Source organism: Phoca vitulina, unplaced genomic scaffold, assembly GCF_004348235.1.
Source record: "Phoca vitulina isolate PV1807 unplaced genomic scaffold, GSC_HSeal_1.0 scaffold4, whole genome shotgun sequence".
In the NCBI taxonomy this organism is placed as follows: domain Eukaryota; kingdom Metazoa; phylum Chordata; class Mammalia; order Carnivora; family Phocidae; genus Phoca; species Phoca vitulina.
In genome coordinates this window covers 63,739,266-63,766,204 of record NW_022589707.1, presented here as the reverse complement: position 1 = coordinate 63,766,204, position 26,939 = coordinate 63,739,266, and the positions used below count along the sequence as shown (strand labels likewise).

The window sequence follows — 26,939 nt, the reverse complement described above, 5'->3', positions numbered from 1 at the left end:
TTATACTTTTTTTCCCTAAATGCATAGTTGCTGATTAATACATAAATTTGGAATTTAAGAGTTTGACTTGTGCATTAAAACATTTAAGTCCCTTAATAGTTTATAATAAAGTAGGCATGGTATTTGTTATTCAATCAGAAGTAGGCACACTAACTTTAACTTCCCTTATAACTTTGAAACACTTAACTTTATAGTTACTATAGTAGTATTTTTGCCTTAAGCCAGTGAATAAATAAATATATCATTCTCTATCCGAAGTATGACTTTTGTTTAAATCATTGCTCTTCTTCATTTCCAGTGTGACATTTGTATGTGCAGTATTTCTGTATTTGAAGACCCAGTGGATATGCCCTGTGGACATGACTTTTGTAGAGGATGTTGGGAGTCGTGAGTATATGTGCAGCTTAGTATTTCTTACTGCATGATAGCACTCTGATTTGGTAATAAAATTGTCTGCTTTTGATATTTAATGATATGGATTATTCATACTGGTTTCAGAGTTGCACTAAAATATACTTTTTTTTCTCATTTTTACATCTTCCCATTCAGTAATTAATATTCTTTAGCTTAAATGGAAGGTACTTTTGGTAACAAAGCAGGTATATGGAAGTAAGTTTTCTTAGTATTTAATTTACATTACAACTAATGTAAATTTCAAGCCTACACCTAAGTATTAAGAATAAGGTTTTTTTTATACTCTTAAGAATTTGTAAGCATTGGGGTGCCTGGGTGGCTCAGTCGTTAAGAGTCTGCCTTCGGCTCAGGTCATGATCCCAGGGTCCTGGGATCGAGCCCCGCATCGGGCTCCCTGCTCGGCAGGAGGCCTGCTTCTCCCTCTCCCGCTCCTCCTGCTTGTGTTCCCTCTCTCACTGTGTCTCTCTCTGTCAAATAAATAAATCTTTAAAAAAAAAAAAAAAGAATTTGTAAGCATTTGTTTTATGCTTTCTCTAAATTTTTTTGTGACAAGCAAATAAATAGCCTTTGAAATCTATAAGAATATGTATAAAATTCCTTTTCAGTCAATTCATAGGTTAATGTCTCTTCTAGACATGGTTGGGTACAAATGGGAAATTTATTTTGTTTCTCATGTTTGTCTCTATTCTCCTTCCCATTATCTTGCCAAGATTTATACTCTCATAGCATCCATTAACTTTGCTCTAATGTTGCACTTTTCAAGGGAGGTTTACAAACAAAACAAAGGAGAAGATCAATGTAATTAATGAGCAATACAATATCACGTTATCTCTGGAGCACAAAAGTCTACTGACTAATGACCTAAGCAAAGCATGTCATTAGTAATTAAGGAAATCTTAAAACTCGGAAGGTTTCAAACTATTCTTTTCCATGGAGTTTCAGGTACCAAGTGTAGGGAGCTGGGGAATACCATGTCGGGTGAGAGAACAAGAACCTGAGCAAATTTTCTGTTGCTGTCTTAAGCAATTTTGCTGGAGTATAATTTACATATAATAAACTAAATATTTAAAATAAATAATTTGATAAGCCTTGACATATGTACACACCCATGAAACCATTACCACAGTCAAAATAATGAATATATCCATTAACCCAAAAGTTTCCTCATTTCTCCTTGAAATCCCTCCCACCCTTCTCTGTCTGCCTCCCTCATCCTCCCACCACCTCCTCCCTCCAATTTTTTAGACAACCACTCATCTTTCTGTCATTCTGGTTTCATTTTGAGTGCATTTTCTTTGTTTTCTAAACCAGGATATGGGGGAAGATTTCATTTGGAGGGGAGAAATATTACTGCTTCTTAAAAAGTCAGAATAAATGAGAATATCTTGTCATTCTTTTTAAAACATAGACTAGACTTTACTCTGAATCTAATTAGATAAGATCAAATCAGTACAGCTGATACAGGTTAAACTGACTGGCAAGGGGCAGGTTTACAATCCAAAGCTAACTTTGACCTAGTTGTAGATGCAGAAAATTTTCCACAGATACAGTAGTTTATTTAGCTTAAAATTGTTAACTCTGTTGTATTGGGGAGTATTTTCTGGGTTCTACCAAGTTTACTACTGTTGACCGTGGTTTCTGTGTGAAAAACTAAGCCTCCCCACGGGATTTACTTGAATTTTTTTGAACTTCCTTTACCTCCCTCACCAAACTTATGTCACAGGAACCATCTCCCATACTCAACACAGACTAGCCATGGGAAGTTTATGGTAAGATTTAAATTTGAAAGATCTAATGATTATTTTCTGTGTTACTTTATCAACCTACCTAGGATTCCCCTCCCATCATCCTGCCCGTAGTTCTTGTCAAATCAAGCAGCAGGAAAACCAAGTTCCAGGTTGGGTGATTTATACATTGATAAAACCATTTTTAAATGAATTGCAGTCCTTTCATAGGCATATAGAAAAGAAACTTCTTTGTTTAAGAAGCAAGGAAAAAACGTTAAAGGTCCTTAGATTGTTCAAAAACTCTCAATTTATTTTACTCTTCCCTACTCCGTAATGTCATCAATCCAGCCAGATGCTTTGAAGCATCTACTCCAAGGGCTTAAATGAAAGGGAAATTATTATTTTCTACCCAGCCTAGATTATCCTTCCTGCTACTTATTAGTTGTTGATTTACGTAAGTGGTAACCTCCCTGTGCCTCAATTTCCTTATCTATAAAATGGTGATAATAGTAAGTACATCATAGAGTTATCGTCAGTATACTGTTAAATGGCTTAATATATGAAAAATGTTTAAAACGAACAGGGCCTGGAGCATAGTTACTACTCAATAAATGGTAGTTATTATCCTCTTCCTAAGGATGGCTGACCTACAAGATAAAAACATAGGTAAAGTCTGCCCCAGAGTTCTGTCATACTTTTTCCTTGACATGACAAGCTCACTTAATTCATTTTCCAAAAAAGTCTATTATAAACCCAAGTCCAACTAATCATTATTTGTGGCTGCTGTTTCAAATAAAAATAGTGTTCCATGATAAACGCACATAGGTCTACTTGTAGCTTGAACAATTTCCTAAGTGCTTTCCCTCGAGACAACCACCATGCTTTGGTATGCAGCAGCAGAAGTTCATTATGCTTACTTCCCATTTCTTTGCACAGAATACTCAAAAGATGTGTACTTGTGAGTTAAGATTTAATAAAATAAATCAATAAGATGTATTAATAATTAACCAATAATTCATATTTTTATTACTTCATCAAGGATATTCTTAAGTGAAACTGGCTTTTTTTTCTTTAACTGCAAGTGCAAAGCAGTGAAGAATAGAAAGTCTACCAGTATAGTTTTAACACCACTGCCATGATTCATGCTAAGGCACTAGCAGTTTTACCTAAAAAATAAAACAGTTTTAATACCATTATGAAAATACTTTTGACCTCATAAACCCCGTGAAAAGTCTCAGGTCCACAAATCACATTTTGAGAACTGCTGCTCTATAGTATTTCCCCTGAACACTTCATCCATCTTTATTTCTGCCAAATTGTTTTTCTCGACACAGAGTAATACAGGTCATTTTTACCTGGTAACTAAGATACAGAATGCCTTTCTGTTGGGATATGTCAGAGTTTTGTGGAGCGTGTGCGGTTTTTAAATCATATTGAAAAATAGAGGGCAAGATTTTAAACATGTTGAATTTTAAATGCATATGAGACATTTAAACAAAAGTATTGTGTGTGGTCAAGATCTGTAGCTAAGGAGGGAGATCTGGGCTTTAAACCTCAGAGTCATTAGCATATAGGTGGTAGTTTAAGTTGGGACTATTTAGATCACCGAGGAAGAGTGAATGAAATGAGAAAGGGGGAAGAGTTTTGGTGTGAAAACCCTAGAGATCAGTAAAACATAAGTGATCAGGAGAGTAAAAAGCACTAGTGAAAAAGATGAATAAGGAGCAACCAAAGGTAAGAAGAATGCCAGGGGAAAATTAAGTCCCAGAAGCCAGAGAAAAGAGAGAATCTGAAAGAAGGAACTGTTTAGCAGTGTCTGATGCTCCAGAGAATTCAAGGCAGATAAAAACTGAGAAGTCTTGAATTCTTGGGCTAATGGGTAGTCTTAATGGCCTTGTTGAGAACTGGCTATTCAGTGAAGAGGTGACAAAAGCCAGAGTGTTGCCGGTTGAGAAGTGAATGGGATGGACTTGAGGAAGGAATGACAAATCATCAAACTATTTTGTCAAGAAACTGATGTGAAAAGGAAGGGGAGCTAAAAAGGATCGTTTAGTTGAGAAATGTTTCAGGGTAGGAGAAAACTTGAGCATATTGATAGTGCCGAAGAAAAGACCCATGAGAGAGATAGACAAACAGAAAGACAGAGACAGAGAGAAAGGATAGGTTTCTGGACTCTGCAAGTTCTGGAGCTGGCCAGAGTACGGATTTGCTTGGGGGCGTAAAGGAGGAAGCCTCTTTCACTGAAGTTGAGTAGTGAGAAGGCAAAGATAACTAAAGACATAGCTAGGTTCAGGGTGTGATAGAGAGGATAGTAAGAGAGGTCTCTGTTTTCTTCGAAGTGCCAAGATGAAATTGTGGAAGAAGGTGGAAATGGACCAGAGGGAGCAGATCTGATGAGATCTCAGTTAGCTTGATTTTTTTTTTTTTTAAGTGCAGTTGAATTAAGACACTGAGAGAACCAAAGGAAAAATACTGCAGGTAGAATAGTCAAACTGTTGATGGTGATCACTAGAGAATGGTGACTTAGTTGCCTGGTTTTCCATTTATTTTCTCTAGGTTTAAGTGTTAAATCACACTTCAAAAGCTAATTTGTTTCTTGTTTTTCCATAGGGAATAATAATAAAAATAAAACCCTAGCTAAAATTTATAAATTCTTATTCTATGCCAGGCACCCTGCAGATATTCATACACATTGTATCTTATAATCTGTGTAACAATCCCAAGAAGTGCTTATTATTATCTCCATTTTACAGATAGTGAAACTGAGGGGCAGAACAGGTAAATAAATTGCTGAAGATCATATGACTTGTTAGTGGCAGACCTGGAATTCTCTAACTCAAAATCCTGCTCCTTAACCGCTTACTTCACCTTGGGCTAGATTCCTGCCACTCTCTAGGATACCTTTTCCCTACTACCTCAACTAGTGTGCCTAGAGTAGGACATGCACCTTAATACTCGTCTAAATGAAATATAAGGGGATAGTCTTTTCTTCAAAAAGGTATGCTATCTTCCAATGCCACTCCCAAATCTCTTGGATTAGCCATGATTTAATTCTATATAATTGCTTCTTTTTCTCGATAGAATATCGAGAATTGAATATGACCTTTCTAAACCACTCATTTCTGAAATTTTAATGTTAAAGATAATGTTTCAGATTTTTAGAGAGGATAAAGCAAAAGAAGAACATTGTAAAAAAATAATGTATATATAACAAATACAAGTATATGTGTGTATAAATGAATGAATGAATGGTTGGGCAGGTAGTAAGTGTTCAATAATGTTTGTAAATTATATGAATCAGTGTATTACAATTGATATTTCATACTTCGTTCATTGGTTCATTTCTAACAGAAAATTCAGCATAAAGAAAAAGTTCTTAGAATGTGCAAATAAATTATATTCTTCCTTTTTTTCTGTCAATTGATAATTTTAAACAGGTTTTTGAATCTAAAAATTCAAGAAGGTGAAGCTCACAACATTTTCTGCCCTGCATATGATTGCTTCCAACTTGTGCCTGTGGATATCATAGAAAGTGTAGTTTCTAAGGAGATGGACAAACGATATCTACAGTTTGATATTAAGGTATGCTGCCAGTTATCTGATTTCATTTTCATTTTAATTTTATTAAACCTGTATAACATTTTATTTAATTTTTTGTTTTATTTTTGAAAACACATAGAATAATGACTCTGACTTTTGTCTCCCAGAAAAACTGCACGAAGGAATGATGGCATTAATTAAAGTTTTAAGCTAAAGCATTATTTTTTTTTAAAGATTTTATTTATTTGAGAGAGAGAGCGTGCACGTACATGCGAGTATGGGGAGGGGCAGAGAAAGGAGAGAGAGAATCCCACGCAGGTTCCACGCTCAGCACAGAGCCCAACGTGGGGCTTGATCTCACGACTCTGAGATCATGACCTGAGCCAAAATCAAGAGTCAGACACTTAACTGACTGAGCCACCCAGGCTCCCTAAAGCATTATTTTATGGTCATGATAGATAAAATAAAAATAAAAATAAAAAATTGAAATAGTGATTTACAGAAAAAAAAAAAACTTGCTCAAAACTATTTACTGATTTGCCTGTTGAACTTTTAAAACTGATCAAGGCAGTGTTCAAAGTAAATAGTACCTACTTGCAGTTTCCCAAAAGGTATATTTTAGACTTCTAAATGTAAATATTCAGAAATAAAGATTATCAACTTGGAATGGGTTTTTTCAAAGAATAGTTTCATATGATGAATTATAATGTTTCTCTTTTTTTCTATATTTATTTGCATTTAAGAATTGTCCAGGGGCGCCTGGGTGGCTCAGTCGTTAAGCATCTGCCTTCGGCTCAGGTCATGATCCCGGGGTCCTGGGATCGAGCCCCGCATCGGGCTCCCTGCTCGGCGGGAAGCCTGCTTCTCCCCCTCCCCCTCTCCCTGCTTGTGTTTCCTCTCTCGCTGTGTCTCTCTCTGTCAAATAAGTGAAATCTTTAAAAAAAAAAAAAAAGAATTGTCCAGAAGTATGCAAGTTACTTTCTTGTGTGGTTTAAAAATTATACTTTGGGGGTGCTTGGATGGCTCAGTCAGTTAAGTGTCTGACTCTTTTTTTTTTTTTTTAAGATTTTATTTATTTATTTGAGAGAGAGACAGTGACACAGATAGCAAGAGAAAGCACAAGCAGGGAGGAGAGGGAGAAGCAGGCTCCCGCTGAGCAGGGAGCCCAACACGGGGCTCAATCCCAGGACCCTGGGATCATCATGACCTGAGCTAAAGGCAGACACTTAACTGACTGAGCCACCCAGGCGCCCTGAGTGTCCGACTCTGGATTTCAGCTCAGGTCATGATCTGTGGGTCATGGGATTGAGCCCCATGTTGGGTTCTGTGCTCAGCAGGAAGTCTGCTTAAGATTTTCTCTCTCCCGGGGCGCCTGGGTGGCTCAGATGGTTGGGCATCTGCCTTCAGCTCGGGTCGTGATCCCAGGGTCCTGGGATCGAGCCCCACATCGGGCTCCTGGCTCGGCGGGAAGCCTGCTTCTCCCTCTCCCTCTGCCTCTGCCTCTCCCCCTGCTCATGCTCTCTCTCTATCTCTGTGTCTTAAGTGAATAAATAAAATCTTTAAAAAAAAAAAAGATTTTCTCTCTCTCTCTGCCTTTGCCCCTCCCCCCCATAGGCATGCACACTTGCTCTCTATCTCTAAAAAAAAAAAAAAAAAGTGCAGATTTTTTTTGTAGTCTAAGCCCTATGACGTACAGACTTTTCCAAAAGATGTCCTGCTGTTTCGTAACGAAGCGTCATAATCCTGATTTTTATGTATTATTGGGGTGCCATTTAGAAATTTACAGTACCAATGCAACTAATAATCATATAATTATTTTCCATCAGAAAAGCAGCACATTGTATGAGAAAACATTTTTAAATTACACATTTTCTGTGTGAATAATTGCATTTTTACTTCATCATCTACCTGGTTTTTAGATTAAAGAAAACATAAATTTAAAAAGTCACGTTGTTACTAAGGTAATTACCTCTTTTTTCCTTCTTACTAAGTTCCATACTTTCTGGTACTGTTTTAAGTATCTCTTGAGACTGATTATTCCTTGTTTTTTTTAGTTCACCCTTTTTTTCCCTCTAAAGTAAATTGACATGGGATCACTCAGAATTAAGAGTTAAAATAGTTCTGTTGTATTTTATTATTGCTGTTTCAACAGGCCTTCGTTGAAAATAATCCTGCCATTAAATGGTGTCCTACTCCAGGCTGTGAAAGAGCAGTCAGACTTACAAAACAAGGGTCAAATACATCTGGGTCTGATACACTCAACTTTCCCTTGCTCAGAGCTCCTGCTGTGGACTGTGGAAAAGGACACCTCTTCTGCTGGTCAGTATAAGACAAGTTGGAATCAGCCTAATCACCTTTCTAACAGTTTTTAAAGAGACTTTGCACCTTGAATTAGGCCTTTGGAGTGTAGTATATTTGACATCATTCTTATTAATTTAAAAAATGTGTGATGAGTAGTCATAGTTTATATTTATTGTGTGCTTGATTTGTACCAAATTTGTATGCCAGATATTTTCACATATTGAATTCTCCCAATAACCCTATGAGTTGAGTGTTATTATTATACCCATTTTACAGATAAAGAAACTCAGGCATAGAGAAGTTTCCCAGGGTTATGCAGCTAAGAAATGGCAGAAATGGGATTAGAGCCCAGCCTTGATTCCAGAGCCCATGCACTTAAACTCTAGTAACAAATTGCTGAGAATAGATTAGAACATGTTTAGAACTTTATACTTTTTTTCTTAAAATTGAAGACTCCGGCAGTGATTCTTAACCATGGATGCCCAGAATTAACTAAGACCCGTTTTCCCAAATTTTGATCATAGGCCCCAACAAATAAGATTTTGATTTAGTAGGCTTTGGAGTAGGGCCCCCAAAAAGAAGCTTATAGGTGGTTCTAATGCACAGTCCTAGTTAAGAATCACTTTGTGTGTCTTGTGTTTTTTAACTATATGTCTGACATCAGCATTTAACTGTATGTCTGACTATCAGCATTCTGCATTATTCAGAGTAGATTCAGTGATAATTAGCTGTTGTTTATTTAGGTAATTAAATGATCAGAAAAAGAAATAGTATTTGTTCTCCTTTTTTCTCATTTCCAGATTTATCACGTATGCAAGGGTATACTTTAGATGAATATAAGACTCTACTTATTTACTTATCAGAAACCAAAGTCAAATTATAGCACTGCTAAATAGTAAAAAGGCATAGTTATGGAAATATTCCTACCCTGAAAGGTCTATTTCTTACCCTCATCATCATTATCATTAGCTAAAAATATTTCTTGAATTGCCAGTCTATGTATAGCACTGAACTCTCTAGGTCAGGTGTCAGAAAACTACTGTCCCCACCAATTTTTATTGGAACACAGCCACACCCGTTCATGCCAGTTTATTTTCTGTGACTGCTTTCAGGCCATGGCAGCATTACATAGTTCCGACAGAAACCATATGGCCTACAAAACCCAAAATATTTGCCATTTGGTTCTTTACAGAAAAAGTTTGCTAGACTCCTCTGCCAAGTGCTTGAATGAAGTGATTAATGAAAGGAAAGTCATATTGGCTACTTTGATGGCTAAATCAGACTCAGCAAGGAAAATAGCAACAGAATATTGAATAATAGATTATATCCACATGCCTTATAGTAATTTTTCAAAACATTTACAAGACAGATTCATGATTTTTAGTTTTACATGTTTTACTATTTGCTGATTGGTTCTTAACTCCACCTCACTACCTCACTAGAAGAGTTCAGGATCCAGCTCAGGAGTGACAAGTGAGTTAATGAATACACATAAGCTTAATTTTTCATAAATAAATAGTCCTTAGAGGAATATGAACCCACTTTACTATAACATAAGAATACTACAGTAAAAAAAAATAAAGGAGCAAATAAATAAAATCTTTAAAAAAATAAATAAATAAAGGAGCTTCCTCTTTTGAGTTAGTGTGGCGTTTCTTCAAAAACGTAAGCTCATATGCCCTAAGGTACCCCACTGTGTGCACCCTGTGCATCTAAAATGGTACTAATCAGAGGTGCCTAGGCGGCTCAATCGGTTAAGTGACTGACTTTGGCTCAGGTCACAATCTCAGGGTCCTCGGATGGAGTCCTATGTCATAGGCTCCATGCTCAGTGGGGAGTCTGCTTGCCCTGCCCCCCCGCTTGTGCACGTGTGCTCTCTCTCTCTCTCTCTCTCTCGTTTTCTCTCAGGTAAAGAAATAAAATCTTTATTTAAAAAAAAGCCTGAAAGGGGGTGCCTGAGTGGCTCAGTCAGCTAAGCATCTGCCTTCCACTCCCGTCATGATCCCGGAGTCCCCAGATCCAGCCCTGCCAGGGGCTCCCTGCTCAGCGGGAAGTCTGCTTCTCCCTCTGCCCTTTACCCTGCATGTTCTCTCTCTAGCTCTCTCTCAAATAAATGAATAAAATCTTCAAAAAATAAAAAATAAATTTAAGAAGCCTAAAAAGTAAATAAAATAAAATGGTACTAATCATGTATTATCCTTGGGAAAATTTAGAAAAGTTATCACATAAATCGATTTCTGAGTTCTCTGTTCATGTAAACATCCTGATTGAAAAAGGCTAATTTAAGAGGATTGGTGGAGAAGCTACAAAAATAGAAAATATAAATATAAATATAAATTAGTAAAACACTTAGAAGATAAGGAGAAGAAAGCATTTGCTAAGATCAGAGAATAATAAAGTTTTGAAGGGAAAAGAAGAACCTGTGATTAGCATTGTCTTCTTAAGCTCTGTGGTTTCTATGGTCTGGCTTTTACTAGTTTTTACTACAGATGAGCTTTCAATTTTTTTCACTTTTCACTTATTACTATAAGGCATGTGGATATAATCAATTATTCAAAGGTATTCTTCCCTACCTTTGTACATTACAAGTAATAAGTTTGATTTGACTAAACGTGACAAAACTAGTGGAAAAACCTACCAATATAGGTTAGACTCTAAAAGCTATATGATGAGTCTATAAACATATATGGTGCTATAAATGTACATTTCTAGACCAATGTTTGGAGAAATATATTCACTTATTTTTTCTCACACCCCAAAATATCGGGCTGGTTATACTCAAGATTCACTGGAGACGATATATCAAGACCACAGGCCCTCTTTTGAATTTTATCCCAGTTCAGGGGATCTGTGAATGGCCACATGGATTCAAGGTCACATTTGGTAATTATTTACTCTTTCTCCTGTTCATAAGGGTGGTAGAGAGCTTAGCAAATAAAACCATCATTTACTGGACATAACAATTCTAGTTCTAATTCTAAATCCTATTCTAGGATTTTTACATTGCCTGCTTTAACTCTCTAGGCATTAATTTGCAGTCTCTGTTTTTAAAAACATTCTTATCTTCCTACTCTTATTCATATAGTATAAGAGCTTTGCCTATAATCAGAAATCTCTTTCTTTTTTTTTTTTTTTAAAAAAGATTTTATTTATTTATTTGACAGAGAGAGAGAGAGCTAGAGAGGGAACACAAGTAGGGGGAGAGGGAGAGGGAGAAGCAGGCTTCCCGCCGAGCAGGGAGCCCGATGCGGGGCTCGATCCCAGGACCCTGAGATCATGACCTGAGCCGAAGGCAGACGCTTAACGACTGAACCACCCAGGCGCCCCTATAATCAGAAATTTCTAAAAATTAAAAAAAAGAAATTCTAGGAATTCTACTGCCCTTATCTACTATTTCAAAGAGAGGCAAAATCTGTATGCAAAAGGAGGCTTTATAAGAGATATCTTCATAAAATAAAGGCATATGATTCTGGGTTTTGCTTCTTTCTTTCTCCAGAAAGCTCAGAAATATTCTCTAAAGATGATTACAAAAAACACAAGAAAAGGCAATAATAGTTCCTTCTTTTTAAGAGCTGCGTGCTATGTGTGCCTGGATATAACTGAACATATTTATTGATAGGAGGGAATGTAGGAGTAGACATTCCCCTTCCCACCACAGTATAGCCCTTTCTCTCTCTTTTTTTTTTTTTAAAGATTTTATTTATTTATTTGAAAGAGAGAGAGAGCGAGAGAACACAAGCAGGGGGAGTGGGAGAGGGAGAAGCAGGCTTCCCGCTGAGCAGGGAGCCCGATGCGGGGCTCGATCCCAGGACCCTGGGATCATGACCTGAGCCGAAGGCAGACGCTTAACAACTGAGCCACCCAGGTGCCCCTATAGCCCTTTCTCTTGTAACTTGTTCACCCACCACTTCTGTGCCTTTATTAACTAAACCTAGAATGTTTTCTCCCCCTAGCCTATATAATTATATTTTGTCTGATTTGACTATATTGTCCCTGGACAGTGTTCATAACTTGAGCCAATGACCATCTCCCCTCTGTTTTTATTAAGTAGAATATGCTACTATGTAACATCTGTGCCCTCTGAACAAACGCAGTCTTTCTTTTCTGAGGCATCTCTTTAAAGATTTGCTCTTGGGGGCGCTTAGGTGGCTCAGTTGGTTAAGCATTCGACTTTTGATTTTTGCTCAGGTCATGATCTCAGGGTCCTGGGATCAAGCCCCACATCAGACTCTGCCCTCAGCGCAGTCTGCTGGTCCCTCTCCCTCTGCCCCTCCCCCCGTTTGTACTTTCTATCTCTAAAATAAATAAAATCTTTTTAAAAATAAAAAATAAAGATTTGTTGTCCAAAATACTTCTTAATACCACCCAAATTCTAATCTAATCTAATCTGAGGAAAAGAACTCAAATTTAACCTTATGTATAGTGGTCATTTCTCTCCTGTTTCGCCTCATAGTGTCCCCAGTCCCTTTAATCTCTAGCGTTGCCACTGGAAATGGAGAGACTTAAATGGAATTCATCTCTTCTAAATCCATAGACAGTCAAATATAAGAGTTATTCAATAAAATTGACTGGCATGAATATTCTAAACAATAATATTGTGTGGTTTTTAATATATCACCCGGCTGTGGAACATTTATTTACTGAACTATGCAAAGAAACCTTTTAATAGTGTCACCATCACCATGAAACAAATTGAACCCAGTAAGATTTGGATTACAGAGATAAAACTGATGAGAAATCACAGCATCAGGTTTCTAGTCCACTGAAGTTTTCAGTGAATCAGAGTATAATGTGCAGACTTGTCAGGTATTTCGGGAAATTTCACAAGTGAATGTGCATTAATACATTAATATTGTCATCAGCTCGTTCTGTTTTCCTCCAATACCCACAATAAGGATTTTGATAAAACCTACTCTCCTGTTAGGATCATGAATCTTGATTGAATTAAAGCGTAGCTTCATGCTTCATCTCCTTCACAGACTTCACAGACAGTGGACTCTTTAAGAGTCCTCTGGGCAAAATAAATGTTGTTCTTGTTTGTGGGCCCTAATAGTTGAGTCTTATCTTCGCTTGCAAAATTAGAGTCTCAATTCCTTAGCTTAATAGCCCTGGTTCTGGAAAAAGATTTTTCCAGACTGGCAGTATTTAGCTATTTAAGTATCAGAGCCCTGCCAACAAGCAGAACCTATTCTCCAGCTTGTCTGTAGACCCAGAAATGAAACATGATATTTATGTGATAGAAATTGATCATAAGACCCTGTTTAAATATCATGTCTACTCTATACAAAGTATCATACTCATCTAAATAAATACTGTTGAAAGTTCAATTTATCAAGTTTTAGTGGAGCACGTGATTGACATTAATCGGGAGACACAGGGCCTACCTTTGAGACTTAACTGCCACTAACTAGCTGTGTGACTTGATGATAAACAAGCATCCTCTCTTATAATACAGTAATACAGTTGAAGCCTTTGTAACTGATGCAATCAGCACAAAATGTACTAGTTCCAAAGCCAAACTATTTGGCTTCAAATCTCAGCTCATATGCTTGCTATCTTTGTGACCTTTGGCAGAGTACTGAGCCTCTCCATGCATCTAAAATGGGGATAATAGTACCAATTTCAAAGAATTGTTATGTGGATTAAATGAGTCCCTACGGGGCACCTGGGTGGCTCAGTCGTTAAGCCTTCGGCTCACGTCATAATCCCAGGGTCCCAGGATCAAGCCCCGCCATCAGGCTCTCTGCTCCGTGGGAAGCCTTCTTCGCCCTCTCCCACTCCCCCTGCTTGTGTTCCCTCTCTCGCTATGTCTCTCTCTGTCAAATAAATAAATGAAATCTTTAAAAAATAAATAAATAAATAAATGAGTCGGTACATGTAAGGAATTACAGCATTGCCTGATACACTCAAAAATATTCTTGTTTAGAGAGAGAGAGGCAGGGGGAGGGGCAGAGGGAAAGGAAGAGAATCTTAAGCAAGCTCCACACCCAGTAAAGAGCCAGATGTGGGGCTCAGTCTCACAACCCTGAGTTCATGACCTGAGCCAAAATCAAGAGTCGGATGCTTAACTGACTGAGCCACCCAGGCACCCCAAAAATTTTGGTTTTTTTTTAATTATAATTCTTAATTTGTTAATTAAGGGAGAAAGTTGTCTAAAGGAGGAGAATCGTAAAATGAGGATATCTGCTTAGGATGGGTCATTAATAAAGTTCTAAAATGGCGGTGAACTGAAATTGTCAACATTTTTTTTAAGAGGGAGGCGTTACCTTTATTTTTTTTTACTGTACTATAAACATGTAATGTGATAAAAATTGTTACAATGGCAATCCTATTACAGTGCATAAATGTATCAAAGTGGCACACGTGTATACTTTAAATTCACACAGTGTTACGTGTCAAATTTATCCCAAAAAATTTGGAAACAAAAAAAACCTTTTAAGATTTTATCTCTTTATTAGAGAAAGAGAGCACAAGTAGGGGGGAGAGGAAGGGAGAGGGAGAAGCAGGCTCCTCGCTGAGCAGAGAGCCCAATGTGGGGCTCAATCTCAGGACCCTGGGATCATGACTCGAGCCAAAGGCAGACACTTAACTGACTGAGCCACCCAGGCACTCTAAGAAAAAAATTTTTTAATTAAAAGCTTGCATAAATGAAATGTTTCAGATCATGGTTTCAAAGTATTTTATAACATTTTATAATAAATTTTTCCCACCTACTTGTTTTTTTAATTCAATTAATTTACATATAATGTATTATTAGTTTCAGATGTAGAGGTCAGTGATTCATCAGTCTTATATAATACCCAGGGTTCGTTACATCACGTGCCCTTCTTAACGTCCATCACCCAGTTACCCAATCCCCCTACCCACCTCCCCTCCAGCAACCCTGTTTGTTTCCTATGATTAAGAGTCTCTTATGGTTTGTCTCCCTCTCTGATTTTGTTTTATTTTTTCCTGTCTTCCCCTATGATCCTCTGTTTTGTTTCTTAAATCCCACATCTGAGTGAGATCATATGATAATTGCCTTTCTCTGATTGACTTTTTTGCTTAGCATAATATCCTCTAGTTCCATTCACATCATTGCAAATGGCAAGGTTTCATTTTTTTGATGGCTGAGTAGTAGTTTATTGTGTGTGTGTGTGTCTGTGTGTGTGTGTGTGTGTGTGTGTATACCCCACATCTTTTTTATCCATTCATCTGTCTATGGACATCTGGGCTCTTTCCATAGTTTGGCTATTGTGGACATTGCTCCTATAAACAGTGGAGTGCAGATGCCCCTTTGGATCATTATATTTCTATCTTTGGGGTAAATACCCAGGAGTACAGAAATTGTCAGCTTCTTGGTAGGAATTTCCCATCAGGTTATGAAACTTTAATAGAACCTTTTTCCTTTTCCAGAATCCTTTGGAGCCACTGTATATTCCTGCCAGTGGTTGTGCATAGTCACAAATTTTCAAGGAAAGAGCCATTCCTTTAATCTCTTGATATTAGTTAACCATGATATTTGGACAGGGTTAAGGATTTTATATTAGACAGTCTTTTTTTTCCTTTATAACGAAGCACCTTTTCCCCTTAGTGAACCCACTCTATTGGGTTCACATAAATTCCCCATCCTCCCTTGCCCCTTAGCCATTGGTGTGTCTAAATTTCAGTTGACTGTGTGGCAAAATTCTTCTTCCAATTCCCTTGTTTTTAGTGACATTTTGAGGTACAGTCTCAACAACAGGTACTAGGTCTCTCAGAATATTTGTCACCAGTCATCTGTGTCTTGGTTAAAACTTTGTTCAGGAATTTAGCTTTCCAGTATCTACAGAACATTCCAGTCTCTGTTATTACTTGTCTCAGAATAACATCTCTCCCTACACTTGGCATAATTCAGATTATCAATCACATAATGTCTGTAGCATTGTTATTACCATACTTTAAAGTAGTTGGGCTTATTTTCCCAGATACCTTAATTTTAAAAGGCAGCCTCTAACTCCCTTTTTAATTTATAGTCCTTGCTTCTTTTTTATATAAAAAGCCTCTCCTTTTTATACCCACTCTTAGCATTGCATTGGAAACTGCCATCAAGTTATAACCTTCAGAAGTGATCCTGCTGATTGGGCTAGCACGTGAGGAAGCAGCAGGTCTATGTCCTCCTGTGAGATTCTGGAAAAGAAAATCTGTTGCTGTGTAATGCAACACAGCCTCAGAGACCAAGCATACCAATAAACAATTAGGGCCTTTTGAAGAGATAGCATTTATTTTTTCAGACTCCATTTGAAAATATTGGGCTTTCCTCTCCACCGCCTCCTCCCCTGAGTATTTTCTCGGTTCTGTCAGAAAATGTCCTAACACCAGAGCCAGTCATATTTGGTATTGATTCTAGTAGGAAAAAACATTCAATGTGCTGTTTAGTCTTCAGGGGGAAAACTCTTAAAATTAATGGAAATAATTTATTACACTAACTTCATTTGTTTAGGTACTGCAGATATAGAAGTCTATTTTATACCTAATTTCTTTTAATAAGTCATGAGAAATCTAGGTTCTGTATTCCTGCATGTAATCTCAAGCACCATATGGAAACACTGTTCCTAGATCTGTGGCATATTTTTTACCCTGGTGTGTGCTAGTGAATGTGCCAAATTAAAGTTAACAGTTACCACATCTATCCCTTACATTTCTGGGAAGCAGAGTTTATTTTAATACGTACTAAAGGGAATGTAATATATCTACTTCCATTTTTTTAACTTCCGTTTTTAATCAACTCAGTATTTTTTGAATGACTGTTACCACTAAGTTACTAAGAAACATTATAAAACCTCAGTTATGGAAGAGATTTTCCAAATGCCAGATTCAGTAATGTCAGGAATTGAAGCAAACTAAATTACTCTTTCAAGATAATTGGTTTTTTTTCTTCAAAACATTTTTAAGTATATAATTCAGTGGTATTAAGTACATTCCTAATGTTGTGCAACCATTTCCTCTCCATTTATAGAACTTTTACCTCATACCAAACAGAAACTCTACCCATTCAGCAGTAAATTCCCCATCCTCCCTTGCCCCTTAGCCACTGGTAACCACCATTCTCCTTTCTGTCTCCGTGAATTCCCTGTTCTGGATATTTAATGTAAGTGGAACCATACGATATTTTGTCTGACTTATTACACTTAGCATAATGTGTCAAGATGCATCCATGTTGTAGCATAAATCAGAATTTCATTCCTTTTTATGGCCTACTAATATTCCATTGTGTGTATATATACCACATTTTATTTATCTGCTCATTATTGATGGACACATGGGTTGTTAACCATATTCTGGCTATTGTGAATAATACTGTTGTGAACATTGGTGAGAAAGTTTGTCATTGCTTTCAATTCTTTTAGGTATATCCATAGAAGTGGAATTGATAGATCATGTAATAATTCTATTTTATGTAGTGAAGAACTACCAAACTGTTTTCCATAGAAACTGCATCATTTTAGATTCCTACCAGCACTGCATAAGGGTTCAAGTTTCTCCACATCCTTCCCAACACTTGTTGTCTTCCAGTTTTTTGATAGTAGCTATTTTAATGGGCTTGAAGTAGAATTGTTACATTCTTTTTAAAAAAAAAGATTTTATTTATTTATTAGGGAGAGAGAGCACAAGTGGTGGGGAGAGGGAAAAGCAGACATCCCACTGAGCAGGGAGCCCAACACAGGGCTTGATCCTAGGACCCCGAAATCATGACCTGAGCCAAAGGCAGATGCTTAACCAACTGAGCCACCCAGGTACCCTGTTACATTCTTAATACAGTAAAATGTTACTTCTTAGTTTGTAAGACTACCTGCATCAGCAGGTGTCTTAACAGACTTAAACTTTGCAAATAAGATCTTTGTTTAAAATAACACATCATGGGGCGCCTGGGTGGCTCAGTCGGTTGAGTGTCTGTCTTTGGCTCAGGTCATGATCTCAGTGTCCTGGAATCGAGCCCTACATTGGGCTCTCTGCTCAGCAGGAAGCCTGCTTCTCCCTCTGCCTGCCGCTCCCCCTGCTCGTGCTCTCTGTCTCTCTATCAAATAAATAAAAATCCCTTAAAAAAATAAAAAATAAAAACAGATTTTCTTTTCCAGAACCTCACAGGAGGACATAGACCTGCTGCTTCCTCACGTGCTAGCCCAATCAGCAGCCTTCCTTAAACCACTCAAACTAGATTTTAAACCAAAGACTGTAATAAGAGATGAAGAAGGACACTATATCATAATAAAGGGATCTATCCAACAAGAAGATCTAACAATTATAAATACTTATGCCCCTAAGTTGGGAGCAGCCAAATATATAAATCAATTAATAACAAAGAAACTCATTGATAATAATAAAATAATAGTAGGGGACTTTAGCACCCCACTCACAGCAGTGGACAGATCATCTAAGCAGAAGATGAGCAAGGAAACAAGGGCTTTGAATGACACACTGGACCAGATGGACTTAACAGATATATTCAGAGCATTTCACCCTAAAGCAGCAGAATACATATTCTTTTCAAGTTCATGTGGAGCATTCTCCAGAATACATCACATACTGGGTCACAAATCGGGTCTCAACCAATAAAAAAAGATTGAAATCATACCATGCCTATTTTCAGAGCACAATGCTATGAAACTTGAAGTCAACCACAAGGACAAATTTGGAAGGACCACAAATACATGGAGATTAAAAAACATTCTACTAAAGAATGAATGGGTCAACCAGGAAATTAAAGAATTTTAAAAAAACGTGGAAGCAAATGAAAGTGAAAACACAACGGTTCAAAATTTTTGGGATGCAGCAAAGGCAGTCCTAAGAGGGAAGTATATAGCAATACAGGCCTTCCTCAAGAATCAAGAAAAGTCTCAACTACACAACCTAACCTTACACCTAAAGGAGCTGGGAAAAGAACAGCAAATAAAGCCTAAACCCAGCAGGAGAAGAGAAATAATAAAGATTAGAGGAGAAATCAATGATATAGAAATCAAAAAAACAGTAGAATACATCCACAAAACTAGGAGCTTGTTCTTTGAAAGGATTAATAAGATTGATAAACCCCTGGCCAGACTTACCAAAAAGAAAAGAGAAAGGACCCAAATAAATAAAGTCATGGGGGTGCCTGGGTGGCTCAGTTGTTAAGCATCTGCCTTCGGCTCAGGTCATGATCCCAGGGTCCTGGAATCGAGCCCCACGTCGGGCTCCCTGCTCAGAGTGGAGCCTGCTTCTCCCTCTCCCACTCCGCCTGCTTGTGTTCCCTCTCTCGCTGTGTCTCTCTCTGTCAAATAAATAAATAGAATTTGAAAAATAAAATCATGAATGAAACAGGAGAGATCACAACCAACACTGCAGAAATATCAATAATTATAAGAGAATATTATGAGCAATTATATGCCAACAAATTAGGCAATCCAGAGGAAATTAATACATGCCTAGAAACATAAACTACCACAACTGAAATAGGAAGAAATAGAAAACCTGAACAGACCCATAACCAGCAAAGAAATTGAATCAGTAATCAAGAATCTCCCAACAAACAAAGGAGTCCAAGGCCAGATGGCTTCCCAGGGGAATTCTACCAAACATTTAAAGAAGAATTAATACCGATTCTTCTGAAGCTGTTCCATAAAATGGAAATGGAAGGAAAACTTCCAAACTCATTCTATGAGGCCAGCATTACCTTGATCCCAAAACCAGACAAAGACGCCACTAAACAGGAGAATTGTAGACCAATATCCCTGATGAACATGGATACAGAAATTCTCACCAAGATACTAGCTAATAGGGTCCAGCAGTACATTAAAAAGATGATTCACCACAACCAAGTGGGATTTATTCCTGGGCTGCAGGGGTGGTTCAACATTTACAATCAATCAGTGTGATACACCACATTACTAAAAGAAAGGATATGAACCATATGAGCAAAAGCATACGACAAAGTATAGCATCCTTTCTGATAAAAACCCCCTACCATGTAGGGAAAGAGGGAACATTCCTCAACATCATAAAAGCCAAATAAGAAAGACCCACAGCGAATATCATCCTCAGAGGGGAGAAACTGAGAGCTTTTCCCCTAAGATGAGGAACACAACAGGGATGTCCACTATCATCACTGCTGTTCATCATTGTAGTGGAAGTCCTAGCCTCAGCAATCAGACAGCAAAAAGAAATAAAAGGCATCCAAATTGGCAAAGAAGTCAAATTTCACTCTTCACAGATGACATGATACTCTATGTAGAAAACCCAAAAGACCCCAGTAAAAAATTTCTAGAACTGATAGAGGAATTCAGCAAAGTTTCAGGATACAAAATCAACACACAGAAGCTTGTTGCATTCCTATACACTAACAGTGAAACAGCAGAAAGAGAAATCAAGGAATCGATCCCATTTAAAATTGCACCAAAAACCATTAGATACCTAGGAATAGAACCTAATCAAAGAGGTAAAAGATCTGTACTCAGAAAACTATAGAACACTTAATGAAAGAAATTGAGGAAGACACAAAGAAATGGAAAAACATTCCATGCTCATGGATTGGAAGACCAAATATTGTTAAAATGTCTATGCTACCCAAAGCAATCTACACATTCACTGAAATCCCTATCAAAATACCACCAGCATTTTTCACAGAGCTGGAACAAACAATCCTAAAATGTGTATGGAACCAGAAAAAAAGACCTCGAATAGCCAAAGGAATGTTGAAAAAGAAAATCAAAGCTAGTGGCATCACAATTCCGGATTTCAAATTCTGTTACAAAGCTGTAATTGTCAAGACAGGATGGTACTGGCACAAAAACAGACACATAGATAAATGGAACAGAATCGAGATCCCAGAAATGGACCCTCAACTCTACAGTCAACTAATCGTTGACAAAGCAGGAAAAATTATCCAGTGGAAAAAAGTCTCTTCAACAAATGGTGTTGGGAAGATTGGATAGCCACATGCAGAAAAGTGAAACTGGACCACTTTCTTACAGCATACACAAAAAAAATTCAAAGTGGATGAAAGACCTAAATGTGAGACAGGAATCCATCAAAATCCTAGAGGAATTCACAGGGCAGCAACCTCTTTGATCTCAGCTGCAGCAACTTCTTGCTAGATACATCTCCAAAGGCAAGGAAAACAAAAGCAAAAATGAACTATTGGGACTTGAGCACAGCAAAGGAAATTTTGGTCAACAGAACTAAAAGGCAGCCTACGGAATGGGAGAAGGTAATTTGCAAATGTCTTATCAGATAAAGGGCTAATATCCAAAATCTATAAAGAATTTATCGAACTCAACACCCAAAAAACAAAAAATTGTCAAGAAATGGGCAGGAGACATGAACAGACATTTCTCCAAAGAAGACATACAGATGACCAATAAACACATGAAAAATGTCAACATCACTCAGGGAAATAGAAATCAAAATGACAATGAGATACCACCTGACACCAGTCAGAGTGGCTAAAATTAACAACTCAGGAAACGACAGATGTTGGCCAGGATGCAGAGAAAGGGGAACCCTCTTACACTGCTGGTGGAAATGCAAGCTGGTGCAGCCACTCTGGAAGACAGTATGGAGGTTCCTCAAAAGGTTGAAAATAGAGCTACCCCACAACCCCACAATTGCACTATTAGGTATTTATCCAAAGGATACAAACATAATGATCCAAAGAGGCACCTGCACCCCAATGTTTATAACAGCAATGTCCACAATAGCCAAACTGCGGAAAGAACCCAGATGTCCATTGACAGATGAATGGATAAAGAAGAGGTGGTATATTTATACCATGGAATATTACTTAGCCATCAAAAAAAAAATGAAATCTTTCCATTTGCAATAATGTGGATGAAACTAGAGGGTATTATGCTAAGGGAAATAAGTCAGACAAATACAAATAGTATATGATTTCACTTATGTAATTTAAGAAACAAAAAGAACATGGGGGAAGGAAGAATAAAATAAGATAAAAACAGAGAAAGAGGCAAACTATAAGAGACTCTTTTTTTTTTTAATTTTTTTATTGTTATGTTAATCCCCATACATTACATCATTAGTTTTAGATATAGTGTTCCCTGATTCATTGTTTGTGCATAACACCCACTGCTCCATGCAGAACGTGCCCTCCTCAATACCCATCACCAGGCTAACCCATCCTCCCACCCTCTCCCCTCTAGAACCCTCAGTTTGTTTTTCAGAGTCCATTGTCTCTCATGGTTCTTCTCCCCCTCCGATTTCCCCCCCTTCATTCTTCCCCTCCTGCTACATTCTTCTTCTTCTTTTTTTCTTTCTTAACATATATTGCATTATTTGTTTCAGAGGTACAGATCTGAGATTCAACAGTCTTGCACAATTCACAGCGCTTACCAGAACACATACCCTCCCCAGTATCCATCACCCAGTCACCCCATCCCTCCCACCCCACCCCCCACTCCAGCAACCCTCAGTTTGTTTCCTGAGATAAGAATTCCTCATATCGGTGAGGTCATATGATACATGTCTTTCTCTGTTCTATAAGAGACTCTTAACTGTAGGTAACAAACAGGGTTGCTGGAGGGGAGGAGGGAGTGGGATGGGTAACTGGGTGATGGGCATTAGGAGGGAACTTGAAGTAACGAGCACTGGGTGTTGTATGCAACTGATGAATCACTAAATTCTACCCCTGAAACTAATAATACACTGTATGTTAACTAAATTGAATATAAATTTTTTAAAAATTTTTAAAAAGAATGTGATATAAAATAGTAGTTTTCAAACTTTAAAATGCAGAAGGGTCATGTGGTAATTTTGATAACATGTAGATTCTAATTAGTTGGTCTTATGGGCCTGCTCTTCGGCATGTTTAACAAGTTCCTGAGTGGTGGCAAGGCTGCTTGCCCAGAGAACAAACTTTGAGTACAAGAATTTAAAGTATTAGTGAAGACAGACCCTAACTGATAAAAATATTACAGCTCTTCTGGCATGCAAAACTAAATTACAAGTATTAAGTAATCTATTTTGAACGTTTAACAATGTGTAAATGAATGTACTGATTAAAAAAAAAAATTGGACCTAGTGATATGAAGCTCTGGAATCACATTTTCAATTCCTCTATTGAAATGTTTCTCTCACTGGTCATTGTGCCTCAGTTTTTTCAACTTTAAAATTGGAAGAGTACTTTCCGTCTATTATCTTGATGTTGATAAAGAATTTTTTTAAATTGCCTCTTCTCTGTTTTCCTCCTTAGGGAGTGCCTTGGTGAAGCACATGAGCCTTGTGACTGCCAAACATGGAAAAATTGGCTACAAAAAATAACTGAAATGAAACCGGAAGAACGTAAGGAGAATTTTAGATAGCTATACTATATATATTCTAATAGCATTCAAAAGATAATGTAGTCCTATTACTTAGAGTCTTCATTAAGTAAGTTTTCAAGTTGTTAATGCTGTAGCTCTCCAGTTTAACATTACACCTCTCACTAACACCCTTTTGGACATCACAAGGTTTTTGCAGCGGGGAATCACAGACAGGTTCCATGTTTCTAACTAACTGTTTTCAGTTAAGATAAGCAGGGTAGGGCACCTGGGTGGCTCAGATGGTTAAACATCTGCCTTCGGCTCAGGTCATGATCCCAGAGTCCTGGGATCGAGTCCCGCATCGAGCTCCCTGCTAGGCGGGGAGCCTGCTTCTCCCTCTGCCTCTGCTTCTCTGTCTCTCTGACTCTCATGAATAAATAAATAAAACATTTAAAAAAAAAAAAAGATAAGCAGGGTAAACAGGATCACATTTAAGCCCTCCTCCCACGGCTGGGTGGAGGGCTTTATCTTGGAGTGGACCACCTAGCTTTTTTATACCTTAAGGAAGAAATGTATACACTGTAGTGAGAGGAACTTCTTATTTCCCTGGAAACTTCCAGTGGATGATAAGACAAGTTAATTTCTTGACATTATGTGGCTCTGTAGATTTACTTATATTAAATGGCATGTCTAACTATTTTTACTGAGATTTCTATAAATACATATTAATCCTACGGAAATGCTATGAAATTGGTGTTAGTAATCCCATTTTGTAGCTGAAGTAATTAATACTTAGATTGGATTGAGTGACATCAGGGACAGGGCATGTGCCTGGAAACAGAATGGATTTTAATTAGCCTTCCTAATAGTAATTCCTGCATTTAACAGGAATTGCTTTGCAGTTATTTTTCATCCCCTGAAGTGTTTTATGACAACTGTTTTCTTTCACATTAATACAAAAGTTAATTTCATTTTTTAACTTTTTATATAATTGAGTTAGTTTGAGGTATTACAAATCAGGATTAAGAATTCCCTCAGTGATTCTGCACTTACTATGAACAAAGCACATGATGATGATGATGCCAGCCTTCAAAAAGTACATAAGCTAGAAGGGAAGCAGTCAGATCATTACAGTATTATATGATAACTAATATAGTTGGGTAAAGATAAGAGTACAAAAACAAGAAAACTAAATCTGGTTGGGCAGGGGGGTGTCAGAATCCTCCTGAAGGCAGTGAGATAGGAATTGGGTTTTAGCATACCTGCAGGGCAGAAATGTGGTAGGTATTCCTATCAGCAGCTAAAGTGATGCTGGGAGAGCCTGGCTGACAGCTGAGACCCGACAGGCTTGTATTATATCGGGCAGTATAACACTGCCCAGGAACTGGTCATTAGCATTTTATATTCACGAGATTCATTTTGTGCACTGACTCAGGGTTATTCAAATCCATGAAGAAGAGACTACTATGTAAACCAGAATATCAGTTTATTAATTGATAATGAGGGGGATCCCTTTCACATGATGAGAAGGCTTATGTCCGTTATTCAGGAGCAAAAGGAAATGGATAATCTTAGGATATTTTATAGGGAGATATGATTAAATATTCTTGCCCTGTACATTCATCATTCAATCAACAAATATTTTTTTTGAGTACCTGCTATGTGCTAGGAACTTCCCAAATTAAAAACAGCCACATGGATTGTTTTTGTCCCCAGGTGCATTGTGTCTCGTGAATGCCAGATGTAGCTTGCCACTGCTCGCTTGACACCCACCCATTTTCCCTCTTCTCCTGATATGTATGGGTCTGTGTATACGTGTGAGTTCCATAAACAGATTAATACCATTATCCTGCAACGCCTTTAAACATGACAAGACCATTGGATTTTGCTTTCTTGTTTTGCTTCTGGCACCAAGAAACATTTATATTTCTATTAGACATGGTTGGCTATTGCTCACCTACCTACATTTCTTTATACCTTAACATCTTATGCTTAACATTAAGGTCCATGGGAGAAATTGCAAGAGATGAGGCTGGAAAGGTAGGCATTGCCAGATTGTGAGGATTTTTGCCAAATTGTCTGAAGTTATCTTATTAACAGAATAAGCTATATGATACATTTTTTAAGTAGGAAAATAGCATTATCTGAGATATTTTTATGAAGATAACTGATGACTGGGCAGGTGAGACTGAAGGATAGAGAGATCAAAATAGGGAGGTAAATTTTTAGTTTGAGTCAAAGGATGGATGATTGGTCAACGTAGGAAATTCAGATATGAGATTACCTTTCAGGGGAAAATAAATGACTTGTTGTGGACATTGTGAACTTTGAGGTACTTATAGGACATATATGTGGAGGTGTGCAGTGGGATTTTAGAAGTGCTTGTTTGCAGCCCAGAGAGATGCTGAGAAGACTTAGGAATAACTTATTGCTTTTAAGTGGTATCCATATTATTTATGTAACATTTATTGAGTGCTACTTTATATTAGAATATAGAAATAAGGTGCTGTCTACCTTCTTGAAATTTACATTTTAGAGACGAAGACAGCAATATACAAAACTAAGAAAAAGAAGTATTATTAATGCTGTGAAAGAACAGCATACCTGTGGTACATTGTGAGGGAGGGGAGAGATCAAAGAGAAGATCAGTCTTCTCTATGAGAGGGTAAGGAAAAACATTATGAAAGAATTGATGCACAAGCTGCATCTTGAGAGCTGATAAGATGTTCTTCGCACAGACCGGAACAGGAAGGGTATTTGGGCTTCAGGCGAAGGAGAGCTGTGAAATAGCATGGCATGTTCACGGACTACAGATTCTGCAGTACAACCAGCGCAAAGAAGGTGCACTGCGAGATGAGACCGCACAGGCAGAAGTCCCAGCCGGTGTCAGGGCGGGGGTTCTATGGAGTGCTGGGAGGTCCGACTTCATCCTGAGACACTGAAAAGCGGTTCTGAGGAGGAGAGTGAGAATTGAAGATGCTTAGGTCACTCAGGTAAAAGTGTGGACAGTGAATAGAGACTATTGAGAGACAAGTAAGAATGCTGTTTCTTAGAAAACTTCAGAATGTCCAGAATGTTTCTTAGAAAACTTCAGAATGAGAGGATAATGAGGGTTTGAACAAGACAGGGGCAATGCAAACAAGAGAGGAGAGGTGTATACAGGAGAGTTAAAGAAGATGCAGTTTTATTTAGTTGTAAATCTAGTGTACTTACCAGTTGCCTGGAAGTGTTAACGCACAACAAGAAATAATTAGCACAATATATTGTTTATTAACTCTTGAGCAGAAAATGGCTGTAAGTGTCCGATTTAAGATATGAAACAAACATTTTGAAATGGGTGTTTTTACTTATGTCTTACCATTGTAAAATTGGTCATTCATTCCATACCCACGAATAAGTTTTTACTAGGGCGAGAGAGAGAGAGAGAATGACCTGGCTAGTAAGTACAGATTATCACTGGGACTGTGACAAAATATCCTTACATATGACCATGATCCTGATAATGAGGACAGAAGAGAAATAGAAGAACTAGAAAATGGTATATATGGTGTATACACAGTTACTTCTGGTGGCCAGAGACAGGGAGACCTCAAATGAAAAACAAGACTTCCTCAAAGAGTCCTAAATGGGGTTTTAATTCAGAAAGACAGAGGAACTTGAGAAAATTGGATAGAAGATAAGGGACTGAGGACACCTGAAAAGTTGTCTA

The 26,939-nt window shown here is 37.7% G+C and overlaps 1 protein-coding gene across 5 annotated transcripts in view; it reads left to right on the top strand.

Annotated features, from left to right (window-relative positions):
* ANKIB1 (ankyrin repeat and IBR domain containing 1) overlaps positions 1-26,939 on the top strand; it is a 232,895-nt gene that overhangs the window by 181,442 nt on the left and 24,514 nt on the right. For all 5 annotated transcript variants that reach the window (XM_032402174.1, XM_032402175.1, XM_032402176.1 and 2 more), the window contains 4 exons: positions 299-387; positions 5,579-5,723; positions 7,834-8,000; positions 23,182-23,270. In XM_032402174.1, coding sequence (XP_032258065.1) covers positions 299-387; positions 5,579-5,723; positions 7,834-8,000; positions 23,182-23,270 — 490 coding nt within the window. The remainder of the gene's footprint in view (positions 1-298; positions 388-5,578; positions 5,724-7,833; positions 8,001-23,181; positions 23,271-26,939) is intronic.